At 49.2% G+C, this 24,369-nt stretch overlaps 9 protein-coding genes across 33 annotated transcripts in view; 5 read left to right on the plus strand and 4 right to left on the minus strand.

Annotated features, from left to right (window-relative positions):
- The first annotated feature begins 508 nt into the window (after window positions 1-508).
- Window positions 509-2,925, plus strand: LOC118513092 (transcription factor grauzone-like). The gene is made up of 3 exons (XM_036058493.1): window positions 509-729; window positions 794-2,077; window positions 2,157-2,925. Exons 1-3 carry the CDS (start codon window positions 616-618, stop codon window positions 2,313-2,315), a joined length of 1,557 nt encoding a protein of 518 aa, XP_035914386.1. The 5' UTR covers window positions 509-615; the 3' UTR covers window positions 2,316-2,925.
- Window positions 2,926-3,047: 122 nt separating this feature from the next.
- On the minus strand, window positions 3,048-6,702 carry LOC118513091 (translation initiation factor eIF-2B subunit delta). Of its 2 annotated transcripts, XM_036058491.1 has the most exons (6): window positions 6,576-6,702; window positions 6,341-6,499; window positions 5,978-6,112; window positions 3,917-5,727; window positions 3,500-3,858; window positions 3,048-3,414 (listed from the first exon to the last, which is right to left on the minus strand). In XM_036058491.1, the coding sequence occupies exons 3-6, from the start codon at window positions 6,017-6,019 to the stop codon at window positions 3,191-3,193; spliced, it is 2,436 nt and encodes an 811-aa protein (XP_035914384.1). In that variant the 5' UTR covers window positions 6,020-6,112; window positions 6,341-6,499; window positions 6,576-6,702; the 3' UTR covers window positions 3,048-3,190. The 2 variants fall into 2 exon arrangements, with proteins under 2 accessions (XP_035914384.1, XP_035914385.1); XM_036058492.1 differs by lacking the exon at window positions 5,978-6,112.
- Window positions 6,703-6,730: 28 nt separating this feature from the next.
- Window positions 6,731-9,007, plus strand: LOC118513104 (partner of Y14 and mago). Its single transcript, XM_036058505.1, has 2 exons — window positions 6,731-7,244; window positions 7,336-9,007. The coding sequence occupies exons 1-2, from the start codon at window positions 7,217-7,219 to the stop codon at window positions 8,133-8,135; spliced, it is 828 nt and encodes a 275-aa protein (XP_035914398.1). The 5' UTR covers window positions 6,731-7,216; the 3' UTR covers window positions 8,136-9,007.
- Window positions 8,995-9,900, minus strand: LOC118513109 (transmembrane protein 258). The gene is made up of 2 exons (XM_036058509.1): window positions 9,745-9,900; window positions 8,995-9,659 (listed from the first exon to the last, which is right to left on the minus strand). Exon 2 carries the CDS (start codon window positions 9,608-9,610, stop codon window positions 9,368-9,370), a length of 243 nt encoding a protein of 80 aa, XP_035914402.1. The 5' UTR covers window positions 9,611-9,659; window positions 9,745-9,900; the 3' UTR covers window positions 8,995-9,367.
- Window positions 9,901-10,040: 140 nt separating this feature from the next.
- Window positions 10,041-12,222, minus strand: LOC118513095 (tumor susceptibility gene 101 protein). Its single transcript, XM_036058496.1, has 7 exons — window positions 11,920-12,222; window positions 11,762-11,846; window positions 11,448-11,677; window positions 11,273-11,372; window positions 10,988-11,199; window positions 10,568-10,902; window positions 10,041-10,481 (listed from the first exon to the last, which is right to left on the minus strand). Exons 1-7 carry the CDS (start codon window positions 11,962-11,964, stop codon window positions 10,295-10,297), a joined length of 1,194 nt encoding a protein of 397 aa, XP_035914389.1. The 5' UTR covers window positions 11,965-12,222; the 3' UTR covers window positions 10,041-10,294.
- A 246-nt stretch (window positions 12,223-12,468) lies between these two features.
- LOC118513093 (NF-kappa-B essential modulator) lies at window positions 12,469-14,557 on the plus strand. Its single transcript, XM_036058494.1, has 3 exons — window positions 12,469-13,733; window positions 13,802-14,127; window positions 14,191-14,557. Exons 1-3 carry the CDS (start codon window positions 12,624-12,626, stop codon window positions 14,393-14,395), a joined length of 1,641 nt encoding a protein of 546 aa, XP_035914387.1. The 5' UTR covers window positions 12,469-12,623; the 3' UTR covers window positions 14,396-14,557.
- A 276-nt stretch (window positions 14,558-14,833) lies between these two features.
- On the plus strand, window positions 14,834-16,790 carry LOC118513106. Its single transcript, XM_036058507.1, has 2 exons — window positions 14,834-15,885; window positions 15,972-16,790. Exon 1 carries the CDS (start codon window positions 15,091-15,093, stop codon window positions 15,808-15,810), a length of 720 nt encoding a protein of 239 aa, XP_035914400.1. The 5' UTR covers window positions 14,834-15,090; the 3' UTR covers window positions 15,811-15,885; window positions 15,972-16,790.
- LOC118513094 (differentially expressed in FDCP 8 homolog) lies at window positions 15,828-18,359 on the minus strand. The gene is made up of 6 exons (XM_036058495.1): window positions 18,122-18,359; window positions 17,149-17,979; window positions 16,911-17,075; window positions 16,804-16,848; window positions 16,266-16,732; window positions 15,828-16,183 (listed from the first exon to the last, which is right to left on the minus strand). Exons 2-6 carry the CDS (start codon window positions 17,888-17,890, stop codon window positions 15,968-15,970), a joined length of 1,635 nt encoding a protein of 544 aa, XP_035914388.1. The 5' UTR covers window positions 17,891-17,979; window positions 18,122-18,359; the 3' UTR covers window positions 15,828-15,967.
- Window positions 18,360-21,100: 2,741 nt separating this feature from the next.
- Window positions 21,101-24,369, plus strand: part of LOC118513089 (protein phosphatase 1 regulatory subunit 12A) — a 63,782-nt gene continuing 60,513 nt past the window's right edge. For 8 of the 24 annotated variants that reach the window (XM_036058479.1, XM_036058488.1, XM_036058482.1 and 5 more), the window contains exons 1-2: window positions 21,110-21,345; window positions 22,841-23,860. In XM_036058479.1, coding sequence (XP_035914372.1) covers window positions 23,606-23,860 — 255 coding nt within the window. In that variant the 5' untranslated portion in view covers window positions 21,110-21,345; window positions 22,841-23,605. The other 16 variants (XM_036058485.1, XM_036058476.1, XM_036058486.1 and 13 more) reach the window with 12 other exon arrangements.

A 24,369-nucleotide genomic window follows, 5' to 3' on the forward strand; every position in this document is an offset into this window, starting at 1 on the left:
CCTGCTTTCGTGCGAACCTCCACCCCGTTGATGCGCACCGGAAACCAAGGATGACCCCGTCGCAGGCTCTTGAGATCATGGGATACGGGACACGCGCTCTCAAAACGGAATATATCGGAATGGAGCTATTTTGAAAAAACAAGGATCGGAACATTTTTGCTAGGTTCGAACCGGAACGGCCAACACTTCTTCTTCTTCTTTCTTGGCACTACAACCTCGAGAGGTCTCGGCCTGCCACTTCTTTCTGGCTTTCTGTGACTTGATTTTACCCGTAGTAAAGCAGTCAGCTTTACGTACGGGGAGGCGTTCTAGATGGGATTTGAATCCCGGTCCTGCCGTGTGAAGCGCACGGCCAACGGACCGCCCCAACATCAAAACGGCCAACACCGGTCATGATTATAGCTTCTAACGGCTCATTTGAAAAATCATTTCTGCTGCATGGGCATCATTATGTTAGCCGTGCAAGTGTCAGTGGCCCTTTACATCACAGCAAGCCAATCACACACACACCATCAGAGTTTGTTGTTTTTCACGATTCAAACATGCAAGGATGTTCGTAAACAGTGTCTGCAGGCGGTAAAAGGAAATTATCCCGCTTTGCTCGTAATACGCACGATGGAAAACATGGACCGTGTGTGTCATTTGTGTTTCGATGGCGAAGGGCAGAACCTGGTGTTGTTAAACGACCAGGAACTAATGGCGAAGATAGATCGTGTGTTTTACTTTGAGGTAAGACACGCTCTCGTCCTTCAAATGTGCGGCCCACATTATCCCAATCCCAATCTTCTCTTAGGTAACACAATTTTCACAGTCGTGTGCTATGATCTGTGTTGCATGCAGACAAACCATCGAAGAGTTTTACTGGTACGCCGAAAAGGTAGCACAGAATCAGGCACAGCTGCGGGACAGGATACGCACGGAACTAGCGAGAGCACAGGATCATACGGCGGTGGATGGTATTACAAGCTTCCCCGACGATGCTGGTTCGCTGGAAGAGGTTGAATGTTTAGACGAGGCATGGCAGGAAGATCACCTAAAAGCATTAAACGAAAGCACTGATGCAAACAAAGCTCCGTCGGTGAGCAGCGATTCAGATGATGACGAATCGAACCAAAACTGGATGCCCGACGATGACGAAGAGGAGGAGGTGGAGGAGTTGCAGGAAAGTGAAAGCCCTTTTCCTGTGCATTCCAAACGGCTCAGACTCTCAAATCGTACTACTCTGCGCGTTTCAAAAGAGCAAGAAGCAACCCAACAAACTGACCACGAAAGGAGCGGCAACGAACTATCGCCCCAGCTTTCTGCCGAACGGTTGGTCCTGCAGCATCACAACCTGTCGTGCGATCTCTGCTCGGCCCCGCTGTCCGATTTCAGCCATCTGCACAAACACTACAAAATCGAACACAGCACCAAAGGCTATCTGCGGTGCTGCAATCGGATGATCTACAAAAAATGTTGGATGATCGAACATCTGCAGGTACACCTCAATCCGGACACGTTCCGGTGCGAACTGTGCGCCAAAAGTTACTCCTCCAGCAAAGTGCTCAAGGAGCACACGAAGGAAGTGCACGCACCGGCCGCCGAACGATCCTTACCCTGCACCAAATGCTCCAAAGCGTTCGTATCCCGGTCGCATCTGAATGCGCACATTATGGTAGCGCACGGTACGGTACCGTGCCCGCAGTGTCAAAAGGTGCTGGCTAGCCAGGGTTCGCTGCGCAAACACATGGTGGCGGTGCACGGTGAAGGGGAGCAGCATGTGTGTGAGGTGTGTGCCCGGGTTTTCCGGTCGAAGCAGTGTTTTGATGCGCACCGGAAGGAGCACGAAGGGCGCCAGCACGAGGGCAAGGTGCAGTGTGACCAGTGCGACGTTTGGCTCACGAACAAGTACTGCCTCCGGAAGCACGTACGCCGCATGCACTCGCAGCAGGAAGCGGGTGAGGTTGCGTGTGAGACGTGTGGGAAAATGGCACCGAACAGGGAAGCGCTGTACAATCACGTCCGGCGATCGCACACCGCAACACGATTCGAGTGTAGCTGGTGCGACAAGAAATTTAAGCGATCTCACCATATGAGGGTAATGCATACGACGCACGACAGTGCTGGGATGCAAGCGTTAAGATTTTCTTCTCTCTCTCTATTCGGTTAACTTGCAGGAACATATCGCCATTCACCACACCGGAGAGGAGCTGTACGGTTGTCCGCATTGTTCGGAACGATTCAATACGAAGAACAAACAATATTTGCATCGCAGAACCGTTCACACCGAGGAGTACGAGGAGGAGATTAGGAAGCGAAAGTTAAAGCAACTATAAAAAGAGGCAACACGGCGGTTAAAAAACAATCCTTCCAGATCGGCTGGCCCCCCCGTACGCAGGGCTGACTAATTTGCTAAGGGTAAATCAGGTCACAGAAAGCCAGAAAAGGCAGGCCGAAACCTTTCGAGCTCGCTGGTTAGGGCACGTGATGATGAGGATTCCAGGCTCATGCCCTCCCAGGAAGGTGCCCTCGCTAGCGACCCGTTCGGCACGAGGCGTAGAGGTCCACAGCGAGCTCGTTAGCTGGATCAGGTGGAGTCAGACCTGAGAGAGATCGGGAAATCGGATTAGACTCCAGACCATGTCTTTTAGACGTGCTCTCCATCTCACTTGGCCTGCTCAAGAAAGGAGAAGAAATTGTACGAGAGATCCTCCAAGATTGGACTAGGGTGCTGAGAGAGAGAATAAGCTGCCCGTCGCCTTAAACCATGTGACCATAGGACGCAAAGGACACGACCAAGAGCATTTCCGTCAGGAACGCCAGTCATGTGAGGTGAGAAGCGAACATTCCAAAGCAAAACATCTTACAAAAGATCGAAGTTGCTCCAGTTCTTGGACGAGTGATTCAAATACTCCAAATATAACAACTGTTGCCAACTATAATATAGATCCAGACCGTGTTTGTCAAGCTTCCTTGGGCTGTTCACCCCATGAAATATGCAATACTCCCTTACGCCAGATGAATTCATGGCGCTGATGCACCAGGAATAATGAATCGACAGACGATGGTACCTGATGTCCGCTAGCTTCTTTCATTCAATCATTCTTCGACAAGGTTCTCTTCCTTCCGATGCATAACACTATTTGTATCGTCATTTCGTTTTCCAGCGAACCACTAATCCCTTTTCGTCCCTCACAAGTTACGGGGCAGTTTAGTACGTTACGTCGGAGGGTTTAATGCGCAGAATTACCGGCACGCTGGTACAGGGCAATATTGCCACCTCGGTAACGACGGCCGTCACCAGCTCCGGTGGCGTTACATCGTAATGCAGATTGAGAATCGTGAGTGAGGTGATCGTTTCCCAGTCAGCTAGCATCGGTTTCGCTTCGGTATGATCGCGTGTGCGTGGGGCAAGCACGAGATCGTTCGGATTACCTGTTCGATGCCGGTTGGGAGGATAGGAATGGGTTCAAAATTAATCTCCGGAATTATCGCCAACGCCCATCGCGCGCACGCTTACCTATCTCGTTATACACGAACGCGTCCGTTTGTACGCGCTCGGTAAACTTGTGCGTTTCACAGCAGACGAGTACGGGCACGTTGTAGGATTTGGCCACCAGCGCAATCTGGGCCGTTCCTACCCGGCTCATGACGGACCCATTCGCGAGGAGGGCGTGCGCACCGAGCAACACCTTCGTCACTTCCGGCATCACGTAGCTGACCGCATTGATCAGCACACACATACACCGAACGCCCAGCTGGACCAGCTCCTCCAGCATTGCGTTTTCTTCCTGCCGCGGCCGTGCGTTCACGATGATGACGCGGAAGATTTTCTGCCGGCGAATTGCTTCCTCCAGGATATGCTTAATCAGCGAGGAGCTAGAAGAAACATTGCAAATTAACCTCATCCGAATCCTCACTCCCAATTATTGCTTACCATCCGTAGGTTAAGATAACATCACCATTGCAGATCTTGTCCTGCACCGAGCAGCAGATTGCCTCTTCCGCTTTCTCGATCTGATCGCGGATGTACGATTCGATCGTTTCCAGCAAACACTCCTTCTGCTCCGACACGGAAACCTTACCGTCCAGCTGGCGTACGTACATCTTTATGTGGCGCAGCGCGTTCGTCATCGAGACGGAAAATGGCCGGCAGCGTTGCAGATGATTCGCGGACACGTTCAACATTTCCTCGAAGCTGCGACCAAACTCTTTCTCCGGCGGTGTCTCATAGTCTTGTATCAGCTGGTTCAGCACCTTTAGCAGTGCGAGACACCGAGCCTTCGAACCGACGACCGCACCCTTTGCATACTGTATGCCAAGCTTCGTAACGGCCGGATGCAGCACGGGCGAGTTGACAATCTCCGTCGCAGCAAACTTGGGCTGATGTAAGTGATTGAACAAATTAACAATGTGTTTCCGTGGTAGTGCGCCAGCCGCACCAGCCCCGCTGGTAGCAACTTTCTTCGCCGGTGCTTTTGTCGCTGTGGGCGGTTTAGCATCACTGTCCGGTTTAGCAGCTTGCTTCTTCTCTTGCTTTCCGCCAGCAGCGGCCGTGGTACGTTTCTTCGCTTGCTGCGATTCGGCTTTGGCAGCTCGTTGCGCTTCCTGAATTGCTCGGCGTTCCGCTTTCGTTAGCGTCGGTTTGGCCGGTTTCGTACCGTCGCCTGGTGCCGTTCCGGCGAGGGAAGGATTCTGTGCTTCAAACACTGCCTTACGTTCCGCTTTCGTTAGCTCTTTCGTTCCGGCAGCTGTTTCTGCCGAGCCGCCTCCATCGCTAATGCGCAAATCTTTCATCTTTTCGCAAATGCTCGCATCGGTGCTGGATTTTTTCAGCTCAGCTGGTGCTGCAGGATCCGCCTTCGGTTTGACCGGTCGTTGTTCCTTTGCTTTGGGCGGGGACGTTGCTGTTTGTTGCGGTTTGCCTTGTGCGGGTGTTGCTTCTTTGTCCTTGCTCTTGGTTTTGGCCGCAAGCTTGGCCGCTTTCTTGGCCTCACGCTCGGCCAGAATTTCTTCACGTGTTTTCTCCGTTTTGGTGGCAGCTGAGGCTGCGGGTTCTGCCGGTCGGGCACTCATGGTTGCCGGTTGCTTGGGAATTGATTTCAATCCAATTAACAAACAGCTAGGAAAAAGCTCCTCAGCAGAAATATCATGCAAACCTTGCTGATCGTAATCGATCGTGCGTTTTATAGGTTGAGTTTTCGAAATGGTTGGTTGAAATGTGTTCGATTCGGCAAACGTTAATTTACCAGGAATTGTATCGCCAGTATCAAACGCGAACAAATCGGTGCCGGGAAAAATTTCATCAAACGTTATGTTTTGTACAACCGATTGCGGGTCATCTGCCACCGGAAACAGTTCGCGAGGACCGATGTCTATAATACCTGCGTATTTTGTCTTATCGACGGTAGGCTTTTGCGATTCTGACACGCTTCCCGGCACAATGGCAACGTGCTTCTGTGGTTCAGCCTGTGCCACCGGTTGGGTAACAATCTTCCCGGGTGGAAATAGTTCCTCAGCCGTTATCGTCTGCAGCTCCGATTCCGACTCTTTTTTGTCACCTTTTGGTTTACGCTTACGGCGACGGCTTGGTTTACGGGTAAGCTCAGCAGCATCAGCCTCGCCAATGAGTGGCCGTCGTTCAGATTCGGGGACAGTTTTTGCTGCGGTAGTAGGCGCCGGTGGATTATTCTCCTTTTCCCCGGTGGTTCCTTCCGGTTTGGGTTTTTTGTTCGTACGATTTCGTTTCTAAAAGAAAGATACTCAAATTATAACAGGAGCTACAATCAAGATAAACTTCAAATCCAAAATCCTACGCATTCAACAAATATTTCATGCAATTCTACAAAACAAAAATTTTCAACCGGGTGCATTCCGAAAGGAAGGATCGTGCAACAGATTTCCAGATGGGGGAGCAAAACAGAGCACACAATTTAGAAAAAAAAACAACTAAAACCACACACAGTTCTAGGGCAACACCTTTGCCCGCGTACGATACCTTTTTTAACGTTCCAGCTTCCGTTGAAGCGGCAGTCTCCATGGTGACGGTGTAAAGGGAAATAAGTGTTAAGAGGGAAAGTGTGTATCTACTACTATCTGGACAGTTATCTTTTCGCGATATATCTTTGCAAATCTACAAATTGCATTCCGCACATTGCACACCGGCGGCACACGAAACGAGATAAAGGAAGAGGAGAAAGTAGAAACATTTGTTAGAAAAAGGAACCACTAGAGGGTATGTGATGTCGATCGATCAATCAAGCGCGAGCAATCCATTTCACAATCATCGATGCAGTTATTGCAGTGAAAATGTTTGAGTTAGTCGCGACAACGTTTATAAAACCAGCCCGATTTATAATACCTTCCGTACAGCAGGACAAGCGTCGTTTTCTTTTTCCGCTTGTTGCAACGTAGCAGGATTTCCTCGTACGCCACGGATCAGCTATCTCCCCGGTGCAGTCCGTATGAATCTTTCCCAAGGTTTCGTTGATGATTAGCAGTAGCTTTATTCTTCCCGTACCTACCGTGAAGTGGAAAGAACGAATGGAATGAGTAGGGAAAATCTTTCATAACTTCTTAATTTATTTTTTACTTACAACCAGTAAATAAATAAAGTATTTGCTCGTGCGGCCGTTCAGCCTGAGCGAGGAGCAGGTGAAGTTAGAAAGAGAACGATAGCGTACATTTGACGTTTCGAAGCTGTCAACAATGACAGCTGTTTCGAAGATGAATCCCAAGGTTGCTAAATAATGCGCCCGTTATTGTACTAACCGCGCACATACGAAATTGCGTGAAAGTTTTTGCTACACACGCCAGAGGTTGCGCGAAAGGGGGTGGTGGCTGCTGCACACCAACACACACACACACGCGCGCGCCAAGCAGAGGGAACGCGGATTCCCATTTCCGAGATACTCCGCGAGATACGTTTGTTTGCCAGCCAGTAGGACGGCCACGGCAACGTACACACATACACCCGGTGGTTAAAAATAAATCCGGCCGCTCTGTGTGCCGCGTTTCTGTTGGCGGTGCGTAGCACGCAAGCATATTTTCCCAGCACAACAGTGTGTGGCAGCTCTGTCTCTGAATGGTGTTAGCGCTTGTTCGGGCCGTGTCACACAGAACAAGGACGGTGCTGCTGCGTGCATTTGTTTTGTTGATTGCATTTACCACACCACCGTAATAGCTGCGGCAGTTTCCAGTACAGCAGGCACGGATTACAGACCGGGGGTGGGAAACCATGACAACCTACTCAACCGACAGCCAAGGTAAGCGAGCGGCAGGTGTGCTAAAATGTATACTGTGTCCGGCTTGCATAATGTTTGCACACCCGTCGTTATCTCGTCTCTTTCCCGGTAGGAAAATTCATTCCGGCTACCCAGCGCCCGGACGGAACATGGCGCAAACCGCGCCGCGTACGCGACGGATACGTACCGCAGGAGGAGGTGCCACTGTACGAAAGCAAAGGCAAACAGTTCGCCCAAAAGCCAGCCCTACCGCCCGGCCTGTCTCCGGAGGTGGTACAGAAGGCGAAGGAAAAGCGCGAACGCGACCGGTTACGGCAGCTGCGCGAGGAGCAACAGCGGAAGGAACAGCAGCAGAACAAAAAGCTACCGCCCGGGGTGCTACCGGTCGATGGGGCTGGCGGGGCCGGTGGTAACAGTGACAAACAGAGGCTACCACCCGGCACGGGAAAGAATGTGAACGCTGCCCTACGCAGTAAAAAGACACCGGAGCTGCCCGACATACTGCTGGAACAACAGCGACCTGCGGTCAAAACTAAGCCAGCCCACCAACAGCAGCAGCCATCAAAATCGTCACAACAAAAGCCCGCCGCTGCTTGCACTAGTGATGCCACCGTGGAGGAGCTTGCCAGTGCTTTAGCGTCCGGTGCACAGCTAAAGCAACAAACGCCAGCAACAACAGCAGCAGCAGCAGGCACGTCGTTGGATGGAGCTGACGGGCAGCAGCTCGAGGTGGCGAAAAAGCTACGCAAGCTCCGGAAGAAGATACGCGAGATCGAGGCAATCGAAACGAAGCTACGTGCCACCGACGGGCCCAAGCTGGACAAGGATCAGCTGGAAAAGGTGAAACGGAAACCGGACATACTGCAGGAGATTGAGGAGCTTGAAGTGCAATATTCAGCCGGTGCCATGTGATGATGATGATGGTGATGAGCGTTGAACGAACCCCGCGACGCGTGGAACCCGGCGGATAGGATAGTTTTTAGGGCCATTCCCTACTTCGGTGCATTTAAGTTTTGCAAAGGATCCGAAGAAGAAGGAACACTTCACAAAAGTACGCAAGTAGGTTTCTTCGATGTACAAAAATCCGCTGGACTTGTTCATCAGAGAGATTGGCGGTGAACCCGGCGTTGCCGATCCGGTGGTAGTGGATGTAATGAGGATAGAACTTAACTTACCTTGTGCAGTAGGCAACAGCGTGCTGGATGTGAATCACCCATACTTGCCACCGGAATAATTTAACGTAATTCATGCTGTTTGTTTGGTTAGCTCGCGGTTAGCTATTGTACATCTTCATAGGCTTAACTATCAACGTCCTCAGGTCGTGTTGGTATCTCGACTCGTATGCTCTTACTGCCGGGATGATCTTGCGTTTACGTTTCTTCCGGTTGGAACACTATCTCTACCGCTGTAACACACGGCCTACTACTGCTACTAGCAATCGTACTGTCGATGCCTACTTAAATGATCTTTCTTTTACTACGAGCAACCGAAGCACCGTCCCCGTGATCATATTTTCGAAGGTTCTTTAGCGTGTTTTTTTTTTCGTTGCTCCAACTTCACAGTCCTACCATCGTGCGCGGACTGAACTGTAGCAGTGACGACTCCCCTACGTGTAAGCAGTTCTCGTGTAGGCTTAAGATTTAAAACTAGTGCTAGTGGGTAAGTTTTAACGTAAATTGTTAAATGATATAAAAAAACGGTAGATACGATGGAGTAGAGGCAGGAAAACAACTACGTACGGTTGAGTTAAAACACGAAAAGTCAATAAACGTTTTAAGGACCAACGGCGTTCGCGTGTCGCGACTTTTCTTTGGACCAAGCTGTTCGCTACAGTGATTTATGCACGTGAAAGAGACACCGGTGCGTGCGTCCTTTTCTTTTGTTTCAGTGTGTGTGTGTTTGGTCTGATGTGTATTTCTTATGACAAGTTGCTTACAAAATTAAAACATTCACCTTGTTTCACATTACAATTTTAAACCCCCCATTTTTTTTGTTCGCGTGCTGGTTGGCAACTCTCTTTAACTCCATTTGCTCGTATCGGGCATGCTTCTTCCTAGTCCGAAGTTTGCACGTGAAAGCGAGTTCGAATGTTATGCTGAGGAAATGCAGCTGCGACAAGGTACTCCCACCGAGACGCACTTCCGTTACACGTAAATCCCGACCGAAAGCAGCAGAAACAGCACACCGAAACCAAGGAACAGTGAGGCAAACAAACTGATGGCCAGCTCCTTAAAGATGACGCTCTCCTTGGACGGTTGCTTCGGGCGGGACACTTCAAACACGAAGAACCAGGCCGTGAAGAAGGTTCCGAACAGCAGCAGCACGCTGGCCAGATGTGGGAACACGGCCGGATTTACCGGCGAAACATAGCGAACCATTAGATCCATGACGCCTTGGAGGATGGTGGTGGTTGTCGATGCGGCACCGGGTGTGTGTCTGGAGATGTAAAACACGTACGATTAATGAGTGATCGTGTGAAAGAGACACGCAATAGAGGCGTCGCGACGCTCAAAGGACGTACCGTGAATGAAGAATCACAGAAACTTTACAAAAACAGTCTACTTTTACTACGGTACAGCTCGGCTTTTGCTACTAAAGTCCCTTGTTGTCGAAACTGACGTGGCGTGTGATTTTTTGTTTTTTTTTCTACCCAAAATGACAGTTCATTTGACAGTTGCATAAATGAAGGGGTACATCGGTGTGAGTGTTTGTTTTGATTTTGTCGATATGCAATTGCAGGCAAACAAACACTTTTTTGGGTTTAACTTTGTATTACATTTTAATATAATACAAAATAAATCCTCCCAATACAATGGAGCCGCTTTTAAAATATGTAAGCTTTTATTGTACGCGATATAGCACGAAACGAATGAGAGTGGGAAGTATGTAATATCATGAAAGACGATAGTAAAGTAACGGGCGGTCCGCTACGCAAACCCGCAAACACAATCCCAAAACGGAAAGAGGCACAGAGACAGGAGATAACAGAAACGGAACGAAACAAGCACATGCAGCACAACAGTCGTAGAAGTCGCTCCTCGGGGGCCCACCCGTCCAGCATCGCCACAGAATTAAACGCTAAAGCCCGCCTTTTGTCGACACTTTTGCATAAGGGCACGCAACATGAACTGCTTTCGCGACAGCTGCCGTATCTGCTTCAGGAACACTTCCAAGTCAATCACACCGCTGCGGAGGGCTTCACCCATGAAGTAGGTTGCGTCCTCGATGGCCGCCTCCTCCGCATAAGCGTTCAATAATCTGTGCAAATGGAAGGTTCGTATCGTGGGATTAAGAATGTGTTCTGTTGATGCTTGGCTACCAGCCACGACGCAATCTGTACGTACTGTTTGTAAAGTGGGGCAGTGGTGGTGACCGCTTCATCCACATCAATCGATTCCACGTTGTCCAACGACTCCAGGGCACGTTCCAGCTCCTTTTCCTTATCCTTCAGCACGGTAACGCTCTTCGTCAGTTCCTTCTCGTCCCGTTCGAGCCGTGCGAGTATCTCCTTAATCTTCACCTGACCCTCGTTCAGCTCCTGTTGGGTTCGCTTGAGCGTTTGCACCTCCGCCTGACACTGGTTAACTTTTTCCTGCACCCGACGTTTCAGCTTATCCTCTACGGCACTTATTAGCGAAGCTCGGATGTGTTCCTCCGTGATCGTACCGGTGCCTTGGTTCTGGGAAGGAGAACAAACAAAAAAGAGCAACGAGCACGTCAAAGAGTTCGTTCGCTGCGTGAAAATGTCTTAGTTTTTGCCTTACCACGCCCGGCGTTGGTCCTGCTATTGTTCCTGGTGCTGGTGGATAGGGAGTCATCCCGTAAGGCATTCCATATCCGGGTCCGGCTGCACCGGGTGCAGGCTGTCCGTAGCTATTGTACCCTGGTCCTGCCACTGGGTACGGGGAGAACTGTTGTGTTGGGTACGGTGGTATGTACGAGGTACTGGTGGCCGGTGTCGGTGGCATATACGATGCTGCAGGAGCAAAAAAAAAAGAAACGATGTTCAACAGATCCCTGACTGAGAAAATCAACGCTTGTTGGCTTACGCTGCTGGTACGTTGTTTCTGGTCCTTTGGAATACACTGGAGGCACTTCGCCAAAGGTGACGCTCATGATTTGAATCAGGTCCAACAAATCGGCATTTTTCTATCGTGACCAAGATACGGCAAAAGTTTAGCAGATGAGAAATCCCATTACATACCCCTCCCCCAAGCAACCTACCGGATTCCAATCGTGCAGATAGGGTAAATAGATCTTGCCGTTGAAATCAACGTACGCCGACACCTTAATGCGCATATCGGACGTCGGTTTTACGTAGCAAATGGGTGCATTCTTCGGGTGCGTATCCATCAGCCAGATGCAAATGGGAATGTTGTACGTGTTGCCCTTATACTTTACCGGTATGGTGCCGTGCAGGTTCAGTAACATTTTCGCATTGCCATCGTTGAACACTGAGAAAGGAAAAGATAGAGGATTCGTATCGGATTGATAATCAGGAGGCTCTCTTCAGTACTACTAGCCCGCAGATGACTCACCGTACTCTTCCATCCGATGCTGCAATCCATGATAAATTCGCAACGCATTTGTTACATCCTTTTTGGTGGCCGTAGGGTCACGGTACTGGAAGCGAAACGATGGGAGAAAGACAGTCATTCCCCGAAGTTGCGGAAAAGCAAAAGTGATCTTCACTTACCGAGGCCAACATTCGAGACAGTGCATTGTCGTCCAGCTTGTTCATGGTGTTGCAGCTATTGTTGATAGTCCCGTTCGCAAGCACGTACCAAGTTCTATAGGCCACCAAAACGCACTCTGTAGCCCGCCTTCTAAGCAGGCAGCTTAGCGGGTACTCCCTTTCTTTGTTGCGGACGAAAATTTATAAATGTTCCGAGTATTTGATATGACGGAGGTACTTCGTACAATTAAACATTCTAAATCTTCTGCTGCATTTGACAGTTCCGTTCGCACACACACACCACCACTACCGCCGTAGAGTTGTACAGTTGTATGCGAGAGATTAGCCATTTCTGGAATAAACATCCGTAAAATTTGGTTGTATTGTTTAAGATGATTTGACATAATAAGTATTTAGATGAGTAAACGTTACAATGGGTGTTTTTCCTTAAGTTCACTCTACGGAAAACTTACTTTTGAAGGAAAAATGTTAATTTATTCGTTGGCAAAAGGAAGCATTATTTACATCCTGCTGGCAACACTGCTCAACCTTAGCCCAGCTGTCAAACCATTGTTATTGGATTTTTTTATATCAACCCAGTGTTTGCCACAGTGTTGGCGCAGTTCCTAAAACACCAGTGCAGCAGGCTACCTGTGGCGAGAACTCCGTTTCGAATTTGGGGAGAAAAAATATAGTGGCTATAATTAACACCACCAGCGAGCACGATGTCTCTGGTCGCCGAAACAGCCCAGCGCTCGTTGGAGGAGGATTCTTTCATCATACTCGGCACCTCGCCGACACCGTCAATGGAAAACTTTTCCCTCGATGCGCCGGTGCCCTCGCAACAGCCAGCATCAGTGGTGGAGCGCGAAATAGCCGAATCGGCTAAATCTTTGTCCGTGTCCAAGATGGAAACATCCACCCAGCTCGATTCGACCACCTACAGCCTGCTGACGAACGGTGCCGCAGTCATGAATGGATCGACGATTGCGTCGCAGACAGCAAATCCGTCGCTGCATGAATCATCCTCCCCCAAAGTGTCGATGATTGCGTCAACCGAACCGCGCTCGGTAAAAGGCTCGCTGAATCGAAGCTTGCAATCGTCGATCGAAAACAAGGAAAATGTTCCGCGCGATCAGATGCTGATGTCCGGTAGCTATACCCAACCCAACCCAACCGCTTCCTTCATACTGGGCGAAACACAGTCGATTCTGCACCAGTTTCCCAGCCTGGCCCAATCGTCCGTATCGTTCGAGGAGGTTCAGCTGCTGCAGAAGCTTAGCCTGGAGCACAGCCAGCTGAAGGAAAGTTTGCAGCGGGCAAATGTGGCGATGCGTAAGAACTTTGTCTCCATACAGCACCTGCAGGACGAAACGAAGGCAAAGTACGCCGAGCAGGATGCTCGCATAGAGCAACAAAAGCAGAGGATTGATGAGCTGTCCGCGGAAAACGCACGGCTTGTGGCTGAACTGGAAGCGTTCCGCGCAGCTGCGAGTGAGAAGGAAAAGGAGCTAAGGAACTCGAACGAAGAGCTGAAAGCGGAGATGGCCGAGGTTGGGCGTGTGCGTGAGGTGGAGCGTAATGCGGCTCAATCGGAGGTGGACGAGCTTCGCAAAGAATCGTCCGAACGGCAGGCCATCATACAGAACCTGTCGAAGCACATCGAACGGTTGGAGCTACAGATCAAAGGCTTTGTGGTGGTGCAAAACAACCAACCGGAAAGTGGCGACGGAAAGGCGAACTACGTATCGGAGGAAACTCACAAGCGGGAGCTGAAAGCGATTGAGCGCCGTCTGTCGGTCGAGGTGGCCAAGAATTTGGAGTTTGAAGATATGGTAAGCGCGACACCCTTTGGAACTCCATTTTTTTTACGTTTCATTTAATTCACCATGGCTAACTTCAGCGCAATGTCTACGTTGATGAGATCAATTGTCTCAAGGCGAACGTAAAGGCAGCGGAACAAGTGTACGCAGCCACCCGTGTCGAGACGCAGAAGCTGTTTGACGACATCAAGTCCCGGGACGACAGCATTCGGCAGCTGCGTGAGGAGATTGCCGCACTCGAGGAGCGCCTGCAGATGCTGACGGTGCAATCGGACATTTACCAGAAAGATTTCGAAGCCGAACGTACCGCACGCGAAGAGCTGGCCGGTGAAAAGAGTCGTATACTGTCGGAATTTGAAGTGCTGCAGCGTCGTAACGTGGAGCTGACTACGCAGCTTTCGCAAACGTGAGTTAGAGCGGAGTTTTAGGAAGCAACGAGACTAATACGAATTGACGTTGTTCTTTGCAGGGAATCCGAGCGTGTGCAGACAGCAGAACGAGCTGCGATAATGGTACGGCAGGCTACCTCTAGCCTGGACACGACAGACAATAAACCATCCCCCGCAGAAGAGAAGGAACCGTTGAGTTTGTTGCGGTGTCCGTTGTGCCTGAAAGGGTATCAGGATTTTAGTTCGTTGCAGAGCCATGCGGCTGACTGTATGGGAATAGAGTAGAATGCAGCACGTCGCATGATGATGTAGCCACGTATTATGATGAACAATTTAATCGTTAAACCCTGAATTGCTTAGCCATATTTGAAAAACAATGATATGAATTTATTGATGTTACAATAAACGAATCCTAATGTATGTAGAGGCATGGTTGAAATAATCTAAGACGAGTGTTAGCGGCTTAGAGTGACTCACGTTTTCGCAGTGACAGTGATTCAACGACGTTAGGATTTGACGGCTCATTATGATTGTCTTATCAGGAACGGCTTTGTAGCTTCTACTGATATCGTCACGCTGTTTTTATTTAGTGTTTCCCATCCCATAACATATTGCGTGTGGCATCTGATTTCAAACCCTTCCGGGACAGGGTTTCATGACCTTTCTTTCGATCATATGATGCCTTCAGATGGGAATATGCAATTAGTGAGTAAGTATATTGTACAAGGTACTTTATTGTACAATAAGTTACATATTCTTTTGATTTTCTCCTTGATTGTAAGCGGAAAGGAAAGATCTTCAGGAATGCCCTGATCATCGTATCCGTTTCTATCGTACTCCAGGAAGCCAGGCAGCAGGATGTAAACAAACGCAGCAACCCGTGAAGCGCTGTTCAAACTGTCAAAAAAGCAAACAAAAACAAACACAGCTGTTTGGGCCCGTTCTCCGGTAGTCTCCGTAGCCCATTCCAGGAGGCGTTCATGTCCATCATGTCCAGCGTCTCGAGTACCCGTGTAAGTACGGTTCGGACCGGTAGAAAGTGTTTCCTGTGTCAAAATACACGCTATCGCAGCAAGCATTGCCGGCTGTTTCGATTCCCGGTGCGTGGCACGGCCATGTGGAACCGGTGGTTAACAGCGATGAACCTCACGGAGGCAACAATCCGTACAAACGAGCGCCCTCGCCTGTGCCAGCGACATTTCGATCCAAAGGACTTCCTAACGCGTCAACTGTCCGGGATGGCTGTGCCGGTTCGGCACCTAAACCGGAGTAAACCCGCGAAACGCGCGCTCGTTGAAGAGGAACAGGCGTTTCCTTCCATTCAGATACTGGAGGCGGAAGGTGAACAAGCAAGCGATGCGTCCGGCTCCGAATGCAGCGAACTATTAGACGAGATAATTTCGGAGTGTGAAGAAGCTGCAGACGAGCTTCCGGTGTTATCGACCAACGCGCCTGTTGGAGAACAATCGAATGAAGCTAATGCCACAGCGCTAATGTCAGCGACAGAGTGCAGGTGCAGCGTACCACAGCATCATACCCTCGAGGAATTACTCTTGCGGGAAAGGAGCCGTGTGGAGAAGTTGTTAAAGGTAAATTCCCAACAAAAACACATCATAGAGGAGCAGCGAAATCTACTGTGGGAGCTCGGTGTCGAGTGTGTCACCCAACAGACGGATCAACCATCCAACGATTCGGATTGATAAGGCAAGGTGGAGTCTTCGAAGGCATGTGATTTTATTGGCTGTAGCAAAACGGGAAGCAGTGCAAAAAACGAGGTAATTGGAAATGCACACCCAAAGCACAGTAGCGTTCGAAGTAAAGTAGGAATGATATGATTTCTCTTTCCCCACCATCAATCTAGTTGCCATTTTCTAGATCGAGCTGTTCGCGCAAAGTTTGCAACGCGCGTCGCCGCAACCGTGTACACTTGGCGCATTTCATGCCCTTGCGCTGGTAGCACTCCCGATGGCTGACGGTATTGCAGCGCGTACAGCTGACCGCGTTATCGTCGAACGGGAACAAAATCTGATCGTTGTTGCAGAACTCGCAGATGTACGCTTTGCCGGAGCAAATCTGAAGGTTAAAAAGAAACAGGTTGTGTACGGTTAACGGTCGGTGTTCGGTACTGTGAAGCTTCTCAACTCATCGATCTCACCAAACAACTCCTGATGTGATGCTCGAACGTGGCCCGCAGCGTACGCAGATAGCCTAGCAACGTGCCATCCTCCACGCCTACTAGATCCGCCACACTGTACAGCTCGACCGATTCCATCAGATGGCGCCGGTCGCCGATTTGCTTCGCCACAAGCTTCCGCTCATCGGCCAACCGGCAGCCAATCAGGTACCTTTTCATGGCACCGAGCTGCACCCGGGCACGTTTCACTTCCGCCAGCCGTGGTATGAACGTGAACAGGCGCGGATTTCGTTCCTCCAGCCGGATGACGGGTTTGTGCAGGAGAAGGTTTATCTGTTGCCGTGACGCGCGGCACACTTTGCGCGGCACGAAGTCCCAGTTGTTGGTGATCCTGGCCGGAATCAGGCTGGTATCGTTCCAGTGACAGGCCGGACAGTAGTAGAGCCCAGTGTAATCGCACAACCGTGGTTGAATGGAGTTCAGTTTTTCTACAAATAGAGGGACCGTTGGATGAATGGCTACCGTTGAAAGAGCTGTTCCAAAGGATCCGTCATCCTACCTGCTTTAAACTCAAGTCCGAAACAGTTTATGGCGGTGGATGTATCTGTCGAAAAAAAGGGCATTAAGTGAGTACGGATTAAATCGGCAACACCAACACAAACTTACCGTAGCTCAGCTGCGTTCCACATTCGGCGCACGTGTACTTCTGGAACGCCAATCCAATCTCCGGACAGATACATTCGATCGGTTGCTTGTGCTCGGTCGTGACCACGTGCGCACAGATACGGATTACACTGCGCAAGCATTTATGGTGCACGGCAAAGGAACAATCTGGCGTGGGGCAAACGAAAGCGCGTTAGCAAACCCGGTCAGGATAATCCAGCGTACAGGAAAAACTCCTTACCATTGCAAACGTACGACGCCTGTACCACGTTCCAGATGACACCGGAACAGTGATCACAGTACAGGTTCCGTTTGTGCTGCAGCTGCTGAAAGGGGAACTGCTTCCGGCGTACGAAATGATGGCCGAGCATCACTTCCGTCTCCTCCAGTATCGCTTCCGGATCGCGTGAGTAATCAACCAGCTCCCGGTATCGGTACCGCAGTTCAACGAGATGTCTTACCAGCCATTTGCTTTGATCCGTGTCCGGTTCGTACGCGTTCGACTGTACCAGCGACCGGCAGACGGTAATCGCCCGTGACAATTCTTCCAGCGATGCAGTCTGATCCAGCGGAACCAGTTGCCATTTAACTCGCAGCATGGCAGGATCTGCGGTGGGTGGCGTTGTGCCTTCCGGTTCCGGCTCACTACCGTTCGGTTCATCGCGTAAGGAGCTGACCGAACTGTTCATTGGTTCCACCGGTCGATCTCTCCGGTGGGCACCACCCACCACTTCCACAGGTACATCCTCGTCCTGCTCGCTGTCCGCTGGGTCTGGCATTTGCTGGCCATCGTTATTGTTATCATCTCGCCGCTGTTCGGTGGGACAGGTTTTTTGTTCCCGGGTTTGCTCGTCGGCCGGGGGTCCGGGGGCCGCTCCGCTAGGGTCGGCAAGTGCTGCTGCTCCGGCCAGCAGTAAGCTGTTGACGGTGGTCCTCGGTAGATTCCAGAGGCCTTCGCGAAAGTTTTGCACCGTACTTTGCATTCTGCTGTACTTACGGGACCGGGAACAGCTACTACCTAGCGCTAGAACTACACGCCCGTACTGCTCGTACTACTTCCCATCTGGCGGATCTGGAGGGGGGATGAGTTCATCTGCTCATTTGCATGCTACTCGGTTCGTTCTTATCAGTGTTTTAGAAGCCTTTTTTTGTTGTTGCATGGCCTATTAATCACATTCTTTCACTAGCGAACGAAGAGATTGGATTTTACTTACACACTTTAACGGATTCCTGCTAGCCAGACCATCGTAAGGGAATGGAACCACTACTAGGACGGAGGACCGACCGATGGGTGGATGGACAGAACGGCGCTATGACTCAATAATCTATGTTTTTGTTTGTAAATTGTGGTCTTTGCTTTTTCTCGGCGCTGCAAGTGTTTCTACACGGCCAAGGCAACAATTGAACGCGACAAAGCAAGCGATATCAAACACGGGGCACGTGCTTGGAGTAGTGTGCTCTTTTCCGCTTACAGCGTGTGCGTGTGTGTGTTTGAGTTGCTTCCGCTTTTCTCACGCTGCTCGCGAGAGAGAGAGCGAGAGCGAATTGGCGGGAAAAGGATAATTTCGCTCTCGGTTTGGTGGTTGAATCCTCATCGAGGCATGGGCGCGTGTGAGGTAGAATGTATATATATATTTTTAAATTTTCTAATGCATCTTCGTGACTTACCTTGTTAATTTTAAATGAAGGAGTGTACTCATGTTCATTTGGTATAAGTGCACAGATCCAGGAATTTGTTTATGGCATAGGCTTCTCTCTCCTTTAGCCTAACGACCTCTTAGATCATGCCTATCATTTCTGGCTTACTAAGCTTCATGATACCTCGTAATTGGATAGTCAATCCGCACTACGGGGGAACGGTCCGGATGGGATTGGAACCCCGGTGTCTTTGTCGATTCTACCACCGAGCCTCCCGGCATATGTGTACATCATATGGCTAGACAGTAAGGAAAGCTAGTTCTCATATACACCTCAGAGGCATGGACTCTGCCATAAATTGGTGAAAACCAATAGCGCTCATCAAGAATTTTTGGCCTATTTTGTGGACATATTCTTCGGTATACAGATTCTATTATAGATATTCCAGGATATAGATAGATATTCTAGATTCTCGTCTATAGGAACGATCAGAGGCAATTATCCGCGATCGTTCCACAGTAATGTCAGAATATGAAATTGGCGACGATGGTTTTATATTGCGAGCGAAGAGGTTGCTGCTCCTGTTAAGTATGTAGCAAGTTCAGTTGGCAAAGACCTGAGTTCTCATGACACAAGCTTATAATACCTGTAAGCCCTATAAGACTTCCAGAAAGATGCTACACGGCAGTGCGTACTTTATAGTGCTCAGAAGCGACTAAATTGCCCAAATGATCTAAAATGCTTCAAACAGAGGACGGACTCTGATGCATGTTCGAAGTCACTATCGTGAAGACCAATCAATCATTGTTGCAAGACAGAGATAGAGCTGTACCTTATAGAAGCATCAAACAGATAAGTACCAGAGTGTGTACCAGCCTTCAACTTCCTCCCAGAATTTCTGGAACATTAAATACCGATTTGTTGTTCGGTAGATGCATTGTGGATTGTCCATATTCTTTCAAGAGAGGCAAATAGCAAACAGCAGATGGACAACGATAAAAATCTTGCTGCTTTTGGCAATGTGTTGTAAACCGTGCTACGAGTTGATACCACAATTACGTGCTTTCGTATCACCTTTACGCTCGGTGTAACAGATTTGGTGGGAGCCAGGCAGGAAAGCAATTTGTCCCCGATTGTGGCCGAGCACGGGATGATAAACGTGTTAATTTAATCTACAACCGATAGTCTCGATTGTTGTCTCAAGTGTCTACGCTACAACGATAGGTTATCATCGTCTTTTCCGTGGTTTGAATCACCCGGCCGTTGGAACGGCCTCAGTGTGGGCGCAGTGTGCCGAACGACTTACAGCAACATCATCGCCACCGTTACCCTAGCGATGGCATTTGGGGTTGAAGGATCAAACGCATCGGATGATGTCGTTGGCGCGCTACCAACCGCCGACAAGGACATTGCTATCCACCATGTGCCCTCGGTGGAATACTCGGTCGGTGTCGACATGCTGCTGCTCGTTTGCTTTCTGGTGACGGTTTTGCTTGTTGGATTTGTGCTACGATTGTTTCTGCAAATGTGGCGAGCCCGTATCGAGTGCCAGTGGTCGGAAGATGAGGCCGCCGTTCGGCAGTTAGTTTAGCGGTAAGGTGAAAATTAATAAATGCCACACCGGGGGCGTATGGGTGCCCGCCCGAGCACCGTTGGAAGGAAGGAAGTGGCTGTGATCTGTGATATTTAGTGCAGTTAACAATTACGTCAAAATGGGCGGCAATAAACGTGCTGGTGCGATTTTATTGAAGGGTTTATATTTTTTTACTGCCCGCTTTATTTCACTGCAACACCGCCACCGCGTGTACACGCACTCACTGCATTGTGATGGAAAGAGGCGAAAAATTGTTTGTTTTGGAGACGCAACATGAGTTAATTAAAAAAATAAACGATAGCTGTTTAATAATGAAACAAATTTCTGGTAGTTTTAAGCATCTTCGATGAGAAATTTATATTTGCATAAGTTTTTTTTTATCAAATATTTAAACAAAATTGGAGGATTCAGCATGATCGTAACTAAATCTACAGTAGCGCCATCTCTTGGGATATCCCAAGACACAAACCAGATGACGAGGTGTTGTTTTGTGATGAAAATTTATTTTAAAAAAAGATGTACAACATTCAGCGCACAATTTAAACATATTTTTAATAGTGCAGCTTAAAGAACTGTGAATAATAAAAGCTTTATAAATAATAAAACCACCATTGCGGATTCATGCTACACCGTACTCTAGCGTTGCGCTGACTGATCGAATATCGTTCAAATTTCTACGCAATGCACTTTTTCGTCGAAACACCAGGTCCGCCATTGCTCTATTTTTGTTTTGTTATATCTTCGTTAAGTTGGACGAAGGTGAATTAAAATCTGTCTGGATAGTGAAATTGAAATAAAAAATCAGTTGAACTTTAGTGCAATATTCCTATAAATTATATGTTACATGTTTTACTTTAGTAATCGAAGAGGAAAAGGACAAAAAATCTAAGCTGCGCAGGAATTCCTCTATTTCACTAACCGTACCTCATCTGTCAAAGGCGAACCTGTCAAAACGTGCACCAAATGCCCATACCCGGCCGACTGTCTGGTGTCGTGTACGGAAAGTGAAAAAAGGCAAGCAATGTGAATTCGTAAAGTAAATTTCGCACAGTGAGGAAGCGTACCCGAAAATCAGCGCGTGATTCCGTGCCGCACAGTAAACTGGGGCTCAGCGAAGAATACCCCGTTGCGCTACCAGCAGACAGGCGCAGGCAGGCAGGCAGGCCGAGCAAATCCGAGCAAAGCTAAGCCAAGCCAAGGCTGAGTGTGTGTGTTTTACCTTCCTTCCATTAGTTTCGCTTGCGCGCGGGTCCCCCCCCCTCTCTCTTTGGTGTGTGCTCCCATTCCGCGTTCATTCTCGTGTGTGCGTACTTAAATAGAAATTTTTTCCTGCAACTTTTTCCTACCACCGACCGATCGACTGGTGCCCGGAATGGAAACGAAATATCCCGCAGCCGTGTGTGCGTGCGTGTCTGTGTGTGTGCCAACAAGTGTGGAATCATCTTCTGTTTGCTACTGCTGCTGGTGTTTTAAACGTTTGCTTGATCGCATTCGATGCGACAGGCTGCTGTGATCCGACGGATTCCGCCACAGTTTCCAACAACACCCCACACAGAAGGAAAGCGAGAAAGAGCGAGAGAGAGAGAGAGAGAGAGAGAGAGAGTGAGAGAGGTCGTGTGAAGTGCATCTGCCCGAAGCCTGAAGGAATCCGTTTTAGCACAACCGAGGTTCAACCGTGGCTCGCCGTACGGGGAAATAGTTACGCTTTTGCCCAACGCCCATCACCATCCAGTGGGGCGTTTGGGTGCAGCGCAACTGCACCAGTCGCTGGTGTGTTTATTCTTCACCCCAGTATGTCATATGCACATCATCTCTCGCGGTTGCCGTTTCCTGTGTTGATGTGCGTTCGCGCACAGTCACCCATACCTGTGTGTGGTGGTACTGTGGGTACGCACCATCCGCCGTACGTGTGTGTACGTCGCTGTGTCGGTCGCGTCGTGCGAGCGAGAGGTTTCCCCCTGCACAGTTGATGGCGCTTTACGCGAGATGTGAAAAATTATTTTTATTTCAGCAGAACCGCTAGAACCGTTGCACCGGTGGAGCGTCGCGGATGATGGTGGTGTGGTGGAAGCAAAAAAAAAGAACATGGTCACTTGGATTTATGTAACACGCTCGACGAGATAAACCCGCGCGCACACACACGCAAAGTGTCCCCACAAAAGATATCGTTACACCCGCCTCAGCGGCCACTCGTCCCATCCGTTCGCCTGCTCGTTCGCTCGCTTCCGTGTGTTTCAATCCGTTGCGTTCGCAAAAAAAAAAACCAGAAGTAACTGTTGTTCAGCGGTCGGAAAACGCCAGTTGACAGTTGAATATTGAGTGTGGAGCGGCAAATTGTGCAGTAATTGCGCAAATCCGGGCTAGTAAACAATTGGCATTTATTGGAATTCAAAGCGTCGTCCTTCTATCGTGCGTACGGGCACACACACACATGCACACACGCACGGAATGACGTTTCCCCGACGGCGCTCCACGGCACTGCTGTCAAACGGGTGTGATTGTGTGCGTGTGTGCATAGAGCCATAGTAACGGGAAGAAGACCGCACAGCAGCACCGCAGTGAAGAAATGCGTTTCACAATCTCATCAGGTGGCGCCTACTACGACCGATGGGCTTTTCGGTCCGCTTGGGGCTTGATCCGTTTTAGCCAGTGCGATCTCGTGTCATTCTTTAACCGGTCATGTCCTGTGTTTCGTTTGCAGTGTTTCTCTCTTTCTCTCTAATTTTAGCCGCCAGTCCGAGGTGTGTTAATACGGTCGTGTACCGGATGGTGTCTGGAGCATATGGAAAAGTCAGACCGCAGTTTCAGTCAGTTGGCCAGTGAAAGATAGTACAAACGGCATCAGAGTACGAGTGTGCGTTGATTTGACCTTCCGGAGTGTGGCACCCGTTTGTGCAGCAGGAGACGGTGCAAATGAGTGCGTTTATGGTTTCGGATTCGTCGCTGTTGGTAGTCGCTAGACGACGACGGGCAGAAGTAGCGCCAGCAGCACCCTCCCTTGGCAACGATTGCCACCATCGGTAGTGTTCTGCTCGCACTGATTGCCGGATTGGTGCGCGGGGTGCTTTACGAAAGTAGGGTTATCCGGATGGTACTACCCAAACAGCGGTCAAACGATATTATCAAGCGGATGCTTCTGGTTAAAAGGGCGCGATTAGCAGTTCTTAAAAAAAAAGAGAAGTGCAGTGCGGTGTGAGTGTGTTTTGCGTGTGAGTTCAAAGCTTCTTTATTGAATCTTGTGTTTTGTGCGAAAAAAGGGAGAAAAATTAATCAGCAAAATTGTGCGTTTAACAACAGGAAGCTTCCTTTTTTTTACATATTAGTAGTAGATAAGCAATTGTAATAATAATATTAGTGTTTAAGTGAAAGGAAGTGTGTGCTGGAGTGGCATATTTTGAACGGTGTAATTAAATCGTCCCAGCCTTCTAAGATACGCTAACCGTACCGGTCGACCATCATCATCACCATGTCGCTCGACAACCGAAACACGTCCGCCCAGTTTAAGCGGGCGGAACAGCTGAAACGATGGGAGGAGTCGGAAATGAACAAAAAGCTAAGCGGCGTACCGAAGAGCCCGTCGTCGCGGAGGATAAAATTTTCGTCCGGCTGCATCTTTCTGGCGGCCTGTGTCGCCGGGGATAAGGAGGAGGTGGAGTGGCTGCTGAAGAATGGAGCGGACATCGATACGGCCAACGTGGATGGGCTGACCGCTTTACATCAGGTGTGTAGAATTGAATCTTTTTTGTGGCTTTTAAATTTGAATTTAATTGTAAGGATAATGCGGTTCGGTCGAGATTTAAATTCGAACCGAGCGTGTATTTGAAAAAATTGTAAATCACAATCAATTTGTGATATTTTTAAAGTCCGGACCTGTGAAGTTTATTGCAGCTAATCACGAACTCGCAAATGCAACGAGCGATTCAAGTTCGTTGACCCATGGTTCATGACCTAACGTGTCCCTTTCTATTACTGTGACACCTTTAAAGTTTTATCACCCCACTAGAGCCCCACACCATCGGTGAGCGAAATCGGACCGTGTTACAATAGGACATGAATGAAAAGGTTTGGTTTCGAAAATCATAAAACTAAAGCGGGATTGGTTTATACGTACCAAGAAAAAACTCTCCAACATATTGTGCCACCGGCTGGGCCTAGAAGTTTTACATAGACAAAACACCAGAGGTCTTAAAATGTCGTTGAACGGCCTGAATTTTAATCTAAGTACAGAAG

This window comes from Anopheles stephensi, chromosome 3, assembly GCF_013141755.1.
Source record: "Anopheles stephensi strain Indian chromosome 3, UCI_ANSTEP_V1.0, whole genome shotgun sequence".
Classification (NCBI taxonomy): domain Eukaryota; kingdom Metazoa; phylum Arthropoda; class Insecta; order Diptera; family Culicidae; genus Anopheles; species Anopheles stephensi.